Source organism: Mytilus edulis, chromosome 10, assembly GCF_963676685.1.
Source record: "Mytilus edulis chromosome 10, xbMytEdul2.2, whole genome shotgun sequence".
NCBI classification, from domain to species: Eukaryota; Metazoa; Mollusca; class Bivalvia; order Mytilida; family Mytilidae; genus Mytilus; species Mytilus edulis.
In genome coordinates, this window is record NC_092353.1 from 50,446,429 (window position 1) to 50,462,997 (window position 16,569).

General features: G+C 30.8%; 1 protein-coding gene across 1 annotated transcript in view; it reads right to left on the reverse strand.

The window, feature by feature from the left end:
- Positions 1-8,790: 8,790 nt before the first annotated feature.
- LOC139492809 (mucin-2-like) overlaps positions 8,791-16,569 on the reverse strand; it is a 28,254-nt gene continuing 20,475 nt past the window's right edge. The window contains exons 6-12 of the mRNA XM_071280963.1: positions 13,634-13,809; positions 13,184-13,349; positions 11,939-12,124; positions 10,852-11,066; positions 10,319-10,347; positions 9,941-9,991; positions 8,791-9,161 (exon numbers count right to left, since the gene is read on the reverse strand). Of these exons, the coding sequence (XP_071137064.1) occupies positions 9,150-9,161; positions 9,941-9,991; positions 10,319-10,347; positions 10,852-11,066; positions 11,939-12,124; positions 13,184-13,349; positions 13,634-13,809 (835 nt within the window). The 3' untranslated portion in view covers positions 8,791-9,149. The remainder of the gene's footprint in view (positions 9,162-9,940; positions 9,992-10,318; positions 10,348-10,851; positions 11,067-11,938; positions 12,125-13,183; positions 13,350-13,633; positions 13,810-16,569) is intronic.

Genomic DNA, 16,569 nt, shown 5'->3' on the forward strand with positions numbered 1-16,569 from the left:
ACCCACGGGTTTTACTAAATCTTCAGTTTTCTATGATTGTTTTTCTTCTATCATTTGATCATGATATTGTCTGTCTGTATTTGACCAACATTTTTTTTTTAATTTCTCGCCTTGTTATTTTTATATCCCAGTAAACACACCAAATTTTGCTTTGCCGTTTAAAAAATCATTAGCTATAAGTTTCAACCATTGCTTATTATATACCATTCATCTTCACTATACTGTTAAACTTCAACTTTAAAAATCATTGGATTGCATCAGACATTAGAACTGACAACTACAACAGCATAAAGCTAATAAAACTTGCTGGAAAATAAAATTTCGAAAAGAGATTTTTCAAAAAAAAAACAAAAAACAATGTTTTCTTCCATGCATGTGACAAAAGAGGTACGAAAGATACCAAAGGGACAGTCAAACTCATAAATCTAAAACAAACTGACAACGCCATGGCTAAAAATGAAAAAGACAGACAAACAATGGTACTAATGACACAACATAGAAAACTAAAGAATAAACAACACGAACCCCACCAAAAACTAGGGGTGATCTCAGGTGCTCCGGAAGGGTAAGCAGATCCTGCTCCACATGTAGCACCCGTCGTGTTGCTTATGTGATAACAAATCCGGTAAATAGTCTTATTCGGTAGGTCACATTCATGAAAGGGAAAAGGTTGTAGTTACGACGTAAGGAACATATCTGATATCATAAACTGATTGATTTGAAATCATCATGTCAAGCCATGTGCCCTGCATACTTCTTCACGTTGTTGTAAAATACCATAGGAAAATTAGAGCATATGTGGCTGAGTTGTTTAAGTAGTCCAACTACTGTATCACTATTCTGTAAACAAAAAGGTAGTGAATTTGACCCTACACGTGGCACATGCGCTCAACTCCCTGTAAACAAAAAGGTAGTGAATTCGACCCTACACGTGGCACATGCGCTCGACTCCAATCTTATAAAACTAGGGATCTTATTTCCTGTTGTAGGTCATATTTCTCTAAGAGTTCTTTGGTTTCCTCCACCAATAAAAACTGACTGCCACAAAATAGCTTATTGCACTGAGGTGGCATTTAACACCAATTAATCAATCAATTTCAAAAAATTTAACCTTTTTACCCTTTTCATTTGGCTTTCGAAGTGTATGGCAAACTAATAATACAAATCAAATTATGAAAATATATTTATTTCTTCCCTCAAATAACATAAACATTTTAACATTAGATGTTAATATTGTTATTTTGTTTTGTATATGTTATAATTATCAGTAATCTAATCAATATGATGTTCAATTTCTATCCCAATTGCTACATGTATGAATTAATAATCTTTCTTCTGATACCCATCGTATTCTATTGATATAAACATTACTGGCCTATTCCCTTGCAGACTTCAAATATGATACAAAAATTGATATAGGAATAGAACTTTAAACATACTTTCTAATTTCTATAGAAAGAAGGTACCTACGAAAATAATATTCTTTTTTTTTATAAAAGAATATTTGTGTACGAAACTTAAAGTTGCATGATTACTTTTGTTAAACTTATGATTCATTTAAAAAAAATAATGATATAAATGGTCAATACCATGTTACTCCTATTCCAAGACACAGCACATTGCTAAATCTGGAGAAGAGGTTATGATTTTGAACATTTATAATAATATTCCTACAGTAAAGATGTTGAAGAGTATATTTTTCAATCATTTTAAAGAATAAATAAAACATTTATAAAATTATTGTACTAAGATAAGTTAATAAATTGTCAAAAAAATTATCACATAGTCATGTATTTGTGCATTTTCATTTAATAATCAAATCAAAGTTCAGCTTGTTTTCTTACAAAAAATATGAAACATTCACCCAATTTGAATATATCCCTTTTATTTCAATTATGATAATATTATGTAGTTTAAAGATAGATATTTAATATAAAATTAAGGAAAATAAATATAAGAAATAAAGAAATATTTCATTTTAGAAATCAAGAACAATTAAAAACTAATATTTCAGTTCTTATTCAAATTTACTGAATATTAAAGGTATGCCTAGGTAATGTTTTTTTTTTAACTGGATACTTTTTTCAGTCATAATTAATTTCAGAGTTTCCATTAGTAACTTCAAAAATAAAAGGTTGTTTTCTTAATATATGTAAAATAATTTCCAAATTTGAATATATCCATTCCATCTACATTATGATAATATTATGTAGTTTATAAACCCCATTTCCATTCTCAATTCTATCATAATTAAAAATAAGAAAAATCAAAAGAAGAATTAAAAAAAATATTAAATATTAGAAAGAAAAAAAATAAGATATTACAAATAAAGAAAAATTAAGATGAAATATATAATTCAGTTCTTATTCAAATTGGATGAATATGAAAGGAATCTTTGGGTAATGATATTTCAACTGAATACTTTTTTCATTTCATAATTGATTTAATTTTACATTTGCTGTAAATTTATCATTAGTTTTTGTTTCTATTACAAAAGTAATTGCACAAAATTGAAAATTCGAATTTCAATTAATATGCACTCTATTTCAAATAAAATACCTGTAGTTTTTAGTTTAAAAAAATGGAATATTTTTTTGGTGAAAAATTGAAATTCTCCCTCACCTTATCTGTAGGAATATATAGTATGCAAGATTTTTCAAATTATGAAATTAAGTCTATTACATAAAAAGTATATAACAAAAGTAATGCCAAATATATATTACAGCTCCAAAATACTTTTGCATGCTGATCTTATGGACCTCAATCAACATTTGCATAAAATGAATAACATTCTTAAATTTATCAATTAAAATGTCAATACAATTCAAATATAAAAAAAAAAAATTAAGATTGTCTTAAATTTCTACGCTAAATTTCTTCATCTGAAAGAATTTCGAATATTATGTGGAACTCTATATTTAATTGTTTGGAAATAAGAAATGTAACATCTCATATTTCACACATGCATGCATTTAATAAAAAAAGAAAATAAATATTATAACAAACCCATGACTATGTCAGAAATTAAATATACTAAAACAAAAATCATTTAACACAATACAAAACATAAACCCCAAAGTATTAAATTAATTCTATTATAAATAATTTCATCCCACATATTTTCGATTCTTAAATAAAGTGTATTATTTAAAGTCTTTTCTATTATATTTATGTGTTATGGTAAAGAAAATTAATCACCGCCTTCATTTATCAGATTTGATTTCGTTCAAAGTAATCAGTACGATATTTTACGTTTGAAGTTAGATTCATAACAAACCTGACATAGTTTTATAATATAGTTAATTGCTACCTCAGTATTATATTAATAAGAATTAAAATGTGCTTTGTTATTTAAATGCAATATCAGTATTTAGTTCAAATATATAATCTTAAATTAATCCTAATTCTATCTTATTCATTCTTATGTGACGTCATTTTTCATTTTTTGATGCTCTGTTTTACTAATTCAAATGACGTAATTTTTTCGTCATTTTTCAGTTTCAAATATGACGTCACTTGGCGTAGAGGTTTAAACGTATTCGGATGTGTCTACTTTTGTGTTTCAAATGTCTGGTTATGTAAATGTATTTCAGTTGTTTCCTGTAATTAGTTAATACTTCAGCTTTATCATGTACATTTTTTGAATATTCATTTTATTAAATTTACTGTTTGCAAAAGTATAAATTACTTTAAATTATAGGGATTTTCTGGTAACTTAACAGAAAACCCTTGCCGTTTTTGGCACAACCTTTTTGATCTTTTGGTCCTCGATGCTGTTAAACTTTGTACTCGTTTCGGCTTTCAAACTTTTGTATCTGTGCGTCACACATAGGTCTTGTGTGGACAAAATACACTTCTGGCGTATTAAAATTTTGAACTTGTTGCCTTTTGTTGGCTGTTGTTCGTGTGATTCTTTGTCAATTGTGTTCTCCAATTTATTTATATTGTAGTCCTGTGTTGTCATTTTGATGTTATATTTCACATGGCCATAAAAGTGCGAGGTTTGGCATGCCACAAAACCAGGTTCAACCCACCATTTTTTCCTTTAAAAATGCCCTGTACCAAGTCAGGAATATGGTCATTGTTATATTATAGTTCGTTTCTGTGTGTATTACATTATAACGTTGTGTCGTTTGCTTTCTCTTATTTTTGAGTGTAAATTCACATTGCGATAAGACGTGTAACGGTACTTGTCTATCCCAAATTCATGTATTTGGTTTTGATGTTATATATATATGTTATATTTGTTATTCTCGTGGGATTTTGTCTATGTGTGTTACATTTTAGTGTTATGTCGTTGTTCTCCTCTTATATTTAATGCGTTTCCCTCGGTTTTAGTTTGTTATCCCGATTTTGTTTTTTGTCCATGGATTTATGAGTTTTGAACAGCGGTATACTACTGTTGCCTTTATTTATTATGCATTATTACTCATCTTTATTTTCTACCATTGGAATGTCACATTTGGAATAGTAATTTTATGTTGGAAACATATTGCTTAGTTTCTTCATTGTCAATATATGGTAGCATTGACCTACTTATGTATTTTGCATCCAATTTCCTTTTTGGTGGTAAATCATAGTTTATTTCTCATGGGACTTTTCCCAAAAAACATTTTATAATATTGCACGTTCAAGTGGTTTAACAAGAAATAACAGCTTTAATTTATTACATATTCAATATATTGCTGGTAGAAAGAGCTTTCATCTTTAAGATTTTAGATGTTTTTCAATAGGAAGGAAAATATGATATTGGGTTCTAAAAGTATTTGTTTAATATTAAAAAATTGTATTTAAAACATTTCCTTTTTTTCAAATTTCTTAAAACATTTTCTTTTTTTTAAATTTCTTAAAATATTTCCTTTTTTTCAAATTTCTTAACACACTTTTTCCGAATTATTTTTTACTTGACATGTTTAACCACTATATTTTCATATGAAAAGTCCAAAAACAATGTGTCTCAAGACTGTAGCTTCAATTTCTAAGAATTTCTAACAATTTCAGTACAAATGTAAAATAATGCTGACTAGTTATGTATGGTTGAAGTTTTTGACATAAATTTGCATAATTTCTAACTAATTTTACATCTCTGTATTGAACACTTATTTTGGTAAAAAACTAACCATAAAAAAAACCTAGGGTGTTAATTTCTTTTTCTTAAACTAATCATTAATCAAAAACAAAAGTTTATTGCAAACATTAAATCAAAAACAAAAGTTTGTTGCAAACAGAACAATAAAAAGCAAATGAACAAATATCGATGAAAGAAAATTGTGTTTATATCTGCAAGGCATCTCTGATACCAACTTAAACAATACAGTAAGGTCCACATTTAATGGTCGCACATTTTCTCTAAATTTTGAAACTGATATTACTTGAAAAACAAACAGTATTATTTATTTACTCACATGAAACAAACCGGGATGCGGTATTCAGTACGTAGGTGAAACTGGGCGATATTTATCTAAACGCACGCAAGAACACCTGTATCGTTTTAAAAGACCCAATAAATTCAAAAGTATCATTTATCAACATCTTAAGAAGCACAGTCATCCTATTAAATATTTAACAGTTCAACCTTTAGAAGTAGTAAATAAGCAGCCTGGTGAATCTCATTCCAAGTTTGTACGATCACGAAAAATAAATGAATTAAATTGGATTAAAAAATTACAGACAGTCTACCCTCTCGGTCTTAATGATAATATCATGGGAATTGGCAATATATCAAGAACCGATTCTGTTAACATTTTGGATATAGTTTCTAAAACTGTTCGTAAAAATCGTTCTCATGGACGCAGAAAAAATCGCAATCAAAGAAAATTTCGGACCAACCATACAAATATTTCGGACCTAATTTCCATTTCAAAAAACAACGGCAGACATTATCTGTTAACCAAGCTTTGTTCTTTACCTATAAATAAATTAAATAAAATTTTAGAGGATTGCAACACAATTTCATATTACAGTCCTAAGTATGAAATTGTCCAAATTATAATGGCATATTGTTATTCTAAACTGTTTCCAAAAATTGATCGCCCTGAAGATCATAAAAAACATTTTATTAAAATAAAGTATGTCAATAAAGGTTTTGATTTTGTAAATATTGCCGGTATTTTTAACGACCATTCTGTTAAAGACCAAATTCCTGGATATTTTGATAATACTGAACTCCCTCTCATTTGTTATATTTACAAGAAATCTACCCGAAAATATGTGTTTAATTATAGCCAATTGTGTAAAGATGTAAATATCACTGAAAATACACCTATGTCGTGTAATTGCAGTAATTCAGAATACACCTATGGACCAATTTCCCATGTTATAACAGGAGAACTTAACATCGTTCGCGACCGAGAGTTAAAATCATTTCTCAGTAAAGGACCTACATATCGTCCCCCGTCAACTATTAACTGGAATGAGTGTCGTAATATCATCAACGACTCACTCCGTGCCTACTGTTTGAAATGGGTAAAACGGGAAAAAGCTGACAAAAAATCTTTGGACTCTTTTTTTAATTCAGTAATGAAGATAGTTGATATTCGAATACAACATTTTAAAGAACATTTTACCCTCAACAAAAACTATAAAAACCCTATTTCGCGTATCAAAAATAAACTAACAGAACTAGCCAAGGAATTTGTTTTTGTCCCGGCTGATAAAGCTGCTAATAATATCATTATTGTTTGACGTAAATTTTATATAGAGGTTCTGCAAAAGGAAATCACGAATTCACCAACATTCCAACTGACTTCATTTTCAGAAAACGACATCTGTAACAAACATAAACTTTTAGCTACTTCTTTACAAGCAGAACCAAACACAATGAAAGTCCCAACTATGTACTGGCTTCCGAAGCTGCACAAAAAACCTTACAAATATAGATTTATTTCATCTTCTAGCCATTGTTCAACTACTAAATTGTCTGTTTTACTTACTAGTACACTTGGTACAATAAAAAACCTGATAATAAATTGTTCAAATAAGGCCTTTGAAAATAGTGGAATTAATTACTTTTGGAGTGTCAAAAACTCGTTGGAAGTACTTGATAAATTGCATGCATATATTGGTGATTTTGAATCTGTGCAAAGTTTTGATTTTTCTACCCTATATACCACTTTGCCTCATATTCTTATTAAGAAAAAATTCACATCCCTAATTAACTGGGCATTTAAAAAGTCGGAATGCGAGTACATATGTTCAAACTCTTTTAGATCATTTTTTAGTAGCAATAAACAAAAGAACTATGTCAATTGGACATGCTTTGATACTATTTATGCACTTGAATTTTTACTTGATAACATTTTTGTTCGCTTTGGAGATTCCGTATATCGTCAAGTTATTGGAATTCCAATGGGGACTAACTGTGCACCACTTATTGCGGACCTGTTTTTGTATTGTTATGAGTTACAATTTATGACTAAAATTAGCAAAGACCCATCAAAACAACATTTGATACAAAAATTTAACAATACTTTTAGATATTTGGATGATATATTGGCTCTAAATAATGACGACTTCAGTATGTATACTAAAGAAATTTATCCTGTAGAACTTACTTTAAATAAAGCTAATGATAACAATGACCACTGCCCTTTCCTCGATCTTGATATCTATATCATAAACGGGAAGCTTAATACAAAAATTTATGATAAAAGAGATGATTTTTCATTTCCTATTGTTAATTATCCATTTTTAGATGGTGATGTTCCCTTGTCACCATCTTATGGTGTTTATATATCTCAACTTGTACGATTCGCTCGTGTATGTAACAATGTATTAGATTTTAGCGAGAGAAATTTATGTATTACTAAAAAATTATTACACCAGGGTTTTCGATATCACAAACTGGTCAAAACATTTACTAAATTTTATCACCGGTATAAGGAAATAATTCGTAAATATAACTCAACATGCAGACATCTTATACGTTCAGGTATTTCACATCCAAAATTTTATGGAAATATTCTTTATAAAGCACAAAAATGTCAGTATTCTCCTCAGAAACTAACAAAACCTTTAAATAGACTTATTAAAAGGGGATATAGTTACGATACTGTTGTCAGGTCATTAAAGATTGCATATTTTGGCTTTAACATTGATTCACTGATAGGGTCTTTGCATCAGAACTAAACACATTTATTTCTAAAAAAAACAGTTGTTGGCATGACACGGGTTATGTTCTTCTCATATATTTTATGATAGTATGATACTAAACCCCTAAAGGGAGGGATTGTACCTGATATTCATATGATGAAGACATAATCTTTCAATCAGTTTAATTGAGGTCTGGAGCTGGCATGTCAGTTAACTGCTAGTAGTCTGTTGTTATTTATGTATTATTGTCATTTTATTTATTTTCTTTTGTTACATCTTTTGACATCGGACTCGGACTTCTCTTGAACTGAATTTTAATGTGCGTATTGTTATTCTTTTACTTTTCTACATTGGCTAGAGGTATAGGGGGAGGGTTGAGATCTCATAAACATGTTTAACCCCGCCGCAATTTTGCGCCTGTCCCAAGTCAGGAGCCTCTGGCCTTTGTTAGTCTTGTATGATTTTAAATTTTAGTTTCTTGTGTATAATTCGGAGTTTAGTATGACGTCCATTATCACTGTACTATTATGCATATTTTAGGGGCCAGCTGAAGGACACCTACGGGTGCGGGAATTCTCGCTACATTGAAGACCCATTGGTTGCCTTCGGCTGTTGTTTGCTCTATGGTCGGGTGGTTGTCGCTTTGACATATTCACCATTTCCTTTCTCAATTTTATTAAAAAAAAAATTTTAATCGTAACAAGTTAAATAGTTTTGAAAAAAACATATATAAAAGCAGTCTTTTGCATTTTAAAGTTTTAAAGCATAATTTTAATTGATAACCAATCAAAAACCATGCTTATCTTCATTATATCAGAACAGGCCATTTCCTTAAATTTTAATAATAAAAACAATTATCTTGATGGTCAGTGCGATGATATGAAACTTTGATGTATTGAAAACAAATGTTTCTTTTTTAAGAATTATTCTACAATAAATGTTCATTTTTCCATACATGTAAATACAAATTAAATTTTCAAGATTTTATGGTTTTACATAATGTCATGTCCACATATTTCGTTTCTTTTCATTGTTTGATTCTTCTTCTTTCATTGGTACTATGAGGACAACTACAAAAGAATAGTGAGATTTGAAAGATAACAATAAATGGTAAATTAGCTACAAGAAAAATCCAATGAAAACCCTTTGGGGCCCTTTATAGCTTGCTGTTTGGTGTGAGCCAAGGCTCCGTGTTGCAGAATATAATGGTTTAAGTTTGCAGATTGTGACTTGGGTGAAGAGTTGTCTCATTGGTACTCATGCCACATATTCTTATATCTATTAAAAAACAATATTCATAGAAGGTTGCCTTGTGATGTAGCAGACCATATATTTTTGACACAGCATGAATTTTACCATATGTAAACCAATTTTCTTTCAGGTGATTCATGTTACGTTAGAAATTTACAAATGTCCAGTTTTAAACAAAAACTGCTTGAATAAAGTCCTGTACATCTACAATTATCTATAATTAATCTTAGTCACTTAGCAATTTTTAACTCATATGCTGTTGATAGAATTTAATCAATTTACAAGTTGCAGAAAACCTGTTGGCATAAGACTATGGTATCAAAATCAAGCACAATTTTGATGTAGTCTTTTACCACCTGGTGCACAAAGGTATGTATAAAAAAATAATAACATATTGTATTCATACACATTCAAACAGATGAAACGAACATCAAACAGTATAGTTGTGTGTCACTGTCACAGACATAAGAATATTAGTACCAATAGAATAACCCTTTTTAGCTATTTCTTTTATTCAACTATGCATTTGGATACTTTCATCTTTCTTCAGCTTACGAATAATATCAACGATTCACTAAATTTTAATACAAGTACTTACATTTGGGAAAATTGGATTGTCAGATACTAGGTTTGGCCTAGGAATATTAAACTGAAAAACAAGAAAGAAAATCATTATTTTAACTTAAAATATAAAATACTAGAACTTATACAAATTACTTAATAGGTTGCCAGGTAGTGGATGCTCTTACATAGTACAAAGCTGAAACATTGAAAGTCAATGTGATCACATCTCCAGTTAATAAGGATATGGCTCAATATTTTTTTACTTTCTGCATTTTGGAAATCGATTATTTAAAAACATCCAGACTTAAGACATATAAAATTCTATCCTAATTTTTTAATTACTCATAGTGCTTTCCATAGATATGTTAAGCCTTCAAATAAAATTAAGTTTAAATAGAGTATGAAAACCTACTTCTGGTTCATTAGTCACTGCATCCATACCTACAATATCATTACATTATATTAGAAAAAAAAAACACAGTGTTGTTTAAGTTTCTAAATCAGTTGTGTTAGTTTCAAACACAAAAGCAAGTTTTGTTTTTAGAGTTATGATATTCTATAATATAATTTTCATTATGCATTTAAAAAACCTTACCGGATTTATATAAAAACTATTTTTCCAACATTTTATAATAAAGTTATCCAAATAAACTTCCTTTTGACTAATTCTTTTGAGCATTGCATATCTATGTAGCTTACACAATTAGTTTTAAAGTTCTATAACTATATTGTAAAAATATATTAACAAGATAAATTACTATAAAGGTAAATTCCCAATGATGAATTAAGGTAGTGCATAGAGGGCATATCTTTTTATAAAACATTTCTTTTTTGCATAAAAATGTCAAAAAATTTTACTTGCCCTATTTTCACCATGACACATATATGCCCCCTTTTTCTCAAACCCTGGACCCACCTATGTATTCTAAAACTTAATGATCTTACCTGCCATATCTAAGCTAACGTTATCATCGTCATCATCATTTGTATAGTGTTCCAATTCTTCATTATCATAGGGGTATGACATAGGGAACTCGAATAATGTATCTTTGGATAGTTCTTTGTCTTTCCATTGACTAGATGCAGAGAATGGTGTAAATGCGTTGGTATAATGAGGTAAATTCATTGTTGAGGGCATACCAAACACCGGTATTCCATCACTGAAATAAAATAATCAAAGCAAAATATTATAAAAGCCATTTAGAATAAACATAGGTTGTGTCCATGGTTGCCAAATTGTAGATACCATATACAATGTAAAGGGCCATAATTCATGAACTGTAAAAGGTGATGCAACCCAAATTTTACCTTGATCTGTGTTTTGTGTGTATAAGTTTTATAACATTTGGTAAATGTTAAAGTTAAAGAACAGAAATTAATTTTGGGGCATACAGTTGGATTAACAAGGGTAACACTTAATGTCCCCTCTGGTGTCGTGGTGGCATAAAAATAAGGAAGCAAATATACAGAAGAAAAGTTCTCCCAATATCATCTTCTCTTTGTTTGGGGTTCATGCTTCTAATTAGTTGTCTGTGTAATAGTTTGTTGAGCATTTGCCTTTGATTTTTTTTTGTTTTTTTTAATTTTTTTTTCATCTTTTTGGGATGGTTGAGTCTTATTTTCTTCAACTTATGATTTTGATTGTCTTTTTGATATTTATCTTCTGCCCTTGTTCTAGAAGTAAATTCAACTGATTTGCGGAGAAAAGTCTAATAAACTGAATGTGTCAGTAACATGTGTTCTAAGTAACAATTAACATGAATCTAATACATTTCCTGAGAAGGACAGAAATCAGATCTAGATTATATTCCCATCACTGTGGATTCATTTTTATTCGTTGGATACCAATTTTCGTGGGTTTTGTGGATACAATTGAACCACAAATTTAAAATAAACAAATTTCTATAAAGTTGTATTTGGCAGGATCACATTTCCACGAAAATTCAAGGTTTCCGCAATCCACGAAAATTGGTACCTACAAAAATAAATGAATCCACAGTATCTTCGTATTAATTCAGTAACTACATCTTACCTAGCCTGAGATGCCTCTTCCTTTCCTTTAGAACCCCGTCTGAGAGCCAGGATCAGACATGTGGCGGCTGCCAGTCCAGCAGCGGCAGCAAGGATTGGTACCCCAATTTCAAGGACTTCTTTTTCTCTAGTATCTACAGGCTCAGCTGCATACTGACAATAATCTCCATTATAGGCTTCCCCACAACTAAAAATAATAAATCCTTCACATATTTTAGGCTTCCCCACAACTAAAAATAATAAATCCTTCGCGTATTTTATAGGCTTCCCCACAACTGAAAAAATAAATTCTTCACATTTTATAGGCTTCCCAAGAACTAAAAAGTATAAATCCTTCACATAAAAGTAAACTGAGAACAATAATTTGAGCATCACACACACCATTTATGGCCACCCATCTTAAAATTATTTTATTAGTTGATAAGAGATTTACTTTTGTTGTAAACATTCATAATAGAAATACTATAAATTATAAACATGTTATTTTTTTTTCAAATATGTATTTTTCAAATGCACAAGAATTATCAAGTATAACTGTTTTTTTATGTCCCCACAACTAAAGGGGGGGGGGGGGGGGGGGGGGGCTATTGTTTTTTTTATTATTAATTAATTTTTATTGTTTTCCTACAGCTCTAGATGAAAAGGTAGCTAGAGACAGTGGGTAGGTAGGTTGGCATTTCTTCTTTTTTTCTACAACAAAGAGCAATTGAAGTGTGTTATGTTAGCCTTCATGCCTATTTAATAAAAAAAAACCTTTTTCACATCAGGACAATAAAAGATTTTGAGTAAGCAGCTATTTTCTGGGTAGGTAGGGTTAGGGAAAACACACATGTATATTCTTTTTTATGGCCTTGATTATAACTTTATGAATACTTACACACATTTTGGCTGATTGTTTTCCTCAACTTCACAGGGTTGATTATTTCTACATGTTTCACTAGCTCTGAATATGGTACAACCATCACTTGTACTGTTTATTCCAAGTGGAACTATATTCAAAAAAACTTTGTACTTGTGTGGCTTTATACATATTTTGATATGAGCGTCACTGATGAGTCTTATGTAGACGAAACGCGCGTCTGGCGTACTAAATTATAATCCTGGTACTTTTGATAACTATTACAGTACGGTGAAATATTAAAAAACAAAAACTTTGAAACTTGTAATCAAAATAGAAATATTAGAAAGCAAACCATTTTCTTTGAGAAGTGTAATTGCATTTTCATAACGTATGGTTTAAGCTTACTTGCAAAGAGCACTGCTTTCATTTAAATAACATATTCCACCATTGAGGCATACATGATTATTACATTTATGTTCACAAATTAAAGATGACCCAAGTGATTTTTTGCAAACATATCCTGTCGGACAGATACCAGCGGCAGAACATTTATTTTCAAGCGTTGTTTTTGCTGGAATAACAAATTAAATAGAATAAATAGAAATCCGAGTGATCTTTTTTTAAAAGAACGCTGTTGATAAAAAAAAATTCAAATGCAATTTATAACTGAAAGGACATTTAACATCTCATAATTTTTTTTTAACTAGATTGAACGGTCATGGTAATGATAAACCGAAATTTCGTTTTGAATTAAAAGCAAACAGAATTTATTCTTTTACCAACCACACCTAATTTAATTGATTTAATAACACAACAAGAACTTGAATGACATCATGACACAAACAACTTATTTACCACTTCGTAGAAAATAATTCCCATTGTCCTTTAGGTAATCATCTGTTAATCTATAACCTTCAAAGATTGTGGAACTCTCTAGTGTAGCCTTCCTCTCACGTAAAAAAGCTATAACCTTCTCGCTGTCAGCAGATGCCAATACCTTTATTCGATAGTCCACAACGACACTGCCTTGTCTGAAACAGATAATACATTTATGTCTACTTGCCAACAGAGGCCAATTTGTCAACGACGCAAGACGGTTTGGCCAATCTACCAGTTCGACCATAGTCGCTTCGGCCATGCTTGTTCGGCCATCTAATTTTAAGTTGTTGCAAAGGGAGAAAAAAATTATTTGTTTTTAGAAGCAGAGGTCAAAATAACAAATGAAAAAAAATACGTTTTAAATCTGCATTTAATCATATCCAATCATATTCAGCTCCAAGCGCTAAATAATAAAACCTCTTCTTTCCTTATATTTTTCTTTTCTCTTTTGTTCATTTTTTTTTATCTTATTGGTGGTCTATACATTTATTGATAAAAGCAAGGACGTATGCACTTAGTTATACGTCCTTGATAAAATTCTGTATCATAAAAGAGGAGCGAAAGATACCAAAAGGACATTCAAACTCATAAATAGAAAATAAACTGACAACGCCATTGCTAATTAAGAAAAGTCAAACATACAAACCATAGTACACAATATGCACCATAGAAAAAATAGACTAAGCAACTCGAACCCGTCCACAACTAGAGGTTTTCCCAGGTGCTCGGGAGGGGTAAGCATTTCCTGCTCAAAATGTAGCACCCGTCGTGTAGCTCATGTTAGTACAAACGTAATAATACATCTAATTCGGTAGGTCACATTCGTGAAAATGGAATGGGATTGTAGTTACGATATATAAGGAACATATCCATTATTATCTGTTAAATGGAATTTCATATAATAAGAATAATCGTAAAATGGTGATTTTTAATGAATTTTGTTTAGTAAACCGAGTAGCCCTTTGAAGTACCAAACCTGTAGCTACAAAGGAAACCAAAATGGTGAATTCCTTGAAATCATATCCTGTCATACTTAGGATACATCGGTGATGGTTTGATAACTTTATGAAGTCGTATTTTTCTCAAACTTTATCGTCAAGCGTCCAACGTTTTTTTTTGCTACCGTTATTATCAAATGAACCTTATTTTTTATCGACATTCGTTAATATGGTTAAATCTCATTTGTAGTTACCGAAAGCGTCAAATAGAGTAAACTGATAAACACCAATGTTATTTCAACTAGTATATCATATAATATTTTTACTGTCATTCGTAATGCGAGATACACCATTCCTACCCTCATTTATGAAGGTTATGGAACAATCATTTACATGTACTAGTATTTGATTCGATTTTTCGAATGGGTAATTTTTGTTTTTTACATAAATGCCCCATTGTCATCTTATATTCTCTGTTTTTTTTATAATATATTTATCGAGCACCAAAGTCAAAAGGAAATGTAATAATGCTATCATCGTGTGCGCGTAATAAAGTATTACAAGTCTCCTCGAGTTTCTGACCACATATTATGACAAAACGACTATTCAGTATTTGGTAATGAAGTAACATTCCTTTTTTAATGACTAAGTCCGAACTGGTACGACGTGGTCACGTGGAAAGTGACATCTAGAAAGCTATGTCGCCAACGGGTCTTCTTAAAAATTACTAACTTCTTTCAATTTTTGTAATTTGTTTTTACTGTGAAAGCCAAGCGTTAACATAATTGCATCTTCTCTTATTATATTTTCGTTTCTTCCCTAATTTTTTACCAGGTACATAAACGTATCCCACAAACAGTAAACATCAATAGAAAATTGCCCTTCTCCTTGTGCTAATATGATCATATTGTGCTTGCATGCATGCACAAAAAGTATCACAAAAAAACCGTTATAAGTTACCCAGATCAGTTTTTGTGTTCATAACATGTTGAAATATTCGAAACACTTAGGGATTTTTACGCCTAGGCATGCATTGCCTTAGCCTTATCAATACCAACAAAACATTCGTCTACTCTTACCTTAGCCATATTTGGCACAACTGTTTGGAATTTTGGATCCTCAATGCTCTTCAACTTTGTACTTGTTTGGCTTTATAAATATTTCGATTTGAGCGTCACTGACGAGTCATATGAAGACGAACCGCGCGTCTGGCGTACTAAATTATAATCCTGGTACTTTTGGTAACTATTTAAACCACTGGGTCGATGCCATTGCTGGTGGACGTTTCGTTCCCGAGGGTATCACCAGCCCAGTAGTCAACATTTCGGTGTTGACATGAATATCAATCATGTGGTCATTTTTATAAAATTCCTGTTTACAAAACTTTGAATTTTTCGAAAAACTAAGGTTTTTCTTATTCCAGGCATAGATTACCTTAGCCATATTTGCACAACTTTTTGGAATTTTGGATCCTCAATGCTCTTCAACTTTGAACTTGTTTGGCTTTATAAATATTTCGATTTGAGCGTCACTGACGAGTCTCATGTAGATGGAACGCGCGACTGGTGTACTTAATTATAATCCTGGTACTTTTGGTAACCATTTAAACCACTGGGTGGGTGCCACTGCTGGTGGAAGTTTCGTTCCCGAGAGTATCACCAGCCCAGTAGTCAACATTTCGGTCTTGACATGAATATCAATCATGTGGTCATTTTTATAAATTTCCTGTTTACAAAAATTTTAATTTTTAGAAAAACTGAAGTTTTTCTTATTCCAGGCATAGATTACCATAGCCATATTTGGCACAACTTTTTGGAATTTTGGATCCTCAATGCTCTTCAACTTTGAACTTGTTTGGCTTTATAAATATTTCGATTTGAGCGTCACTGACGAGTCATATGAAGACGAACCGCGCGTCTGGCGTACTAAATTATAATCCTGGTACTTTTGGTAACTATTCAAACCACTGGGTCG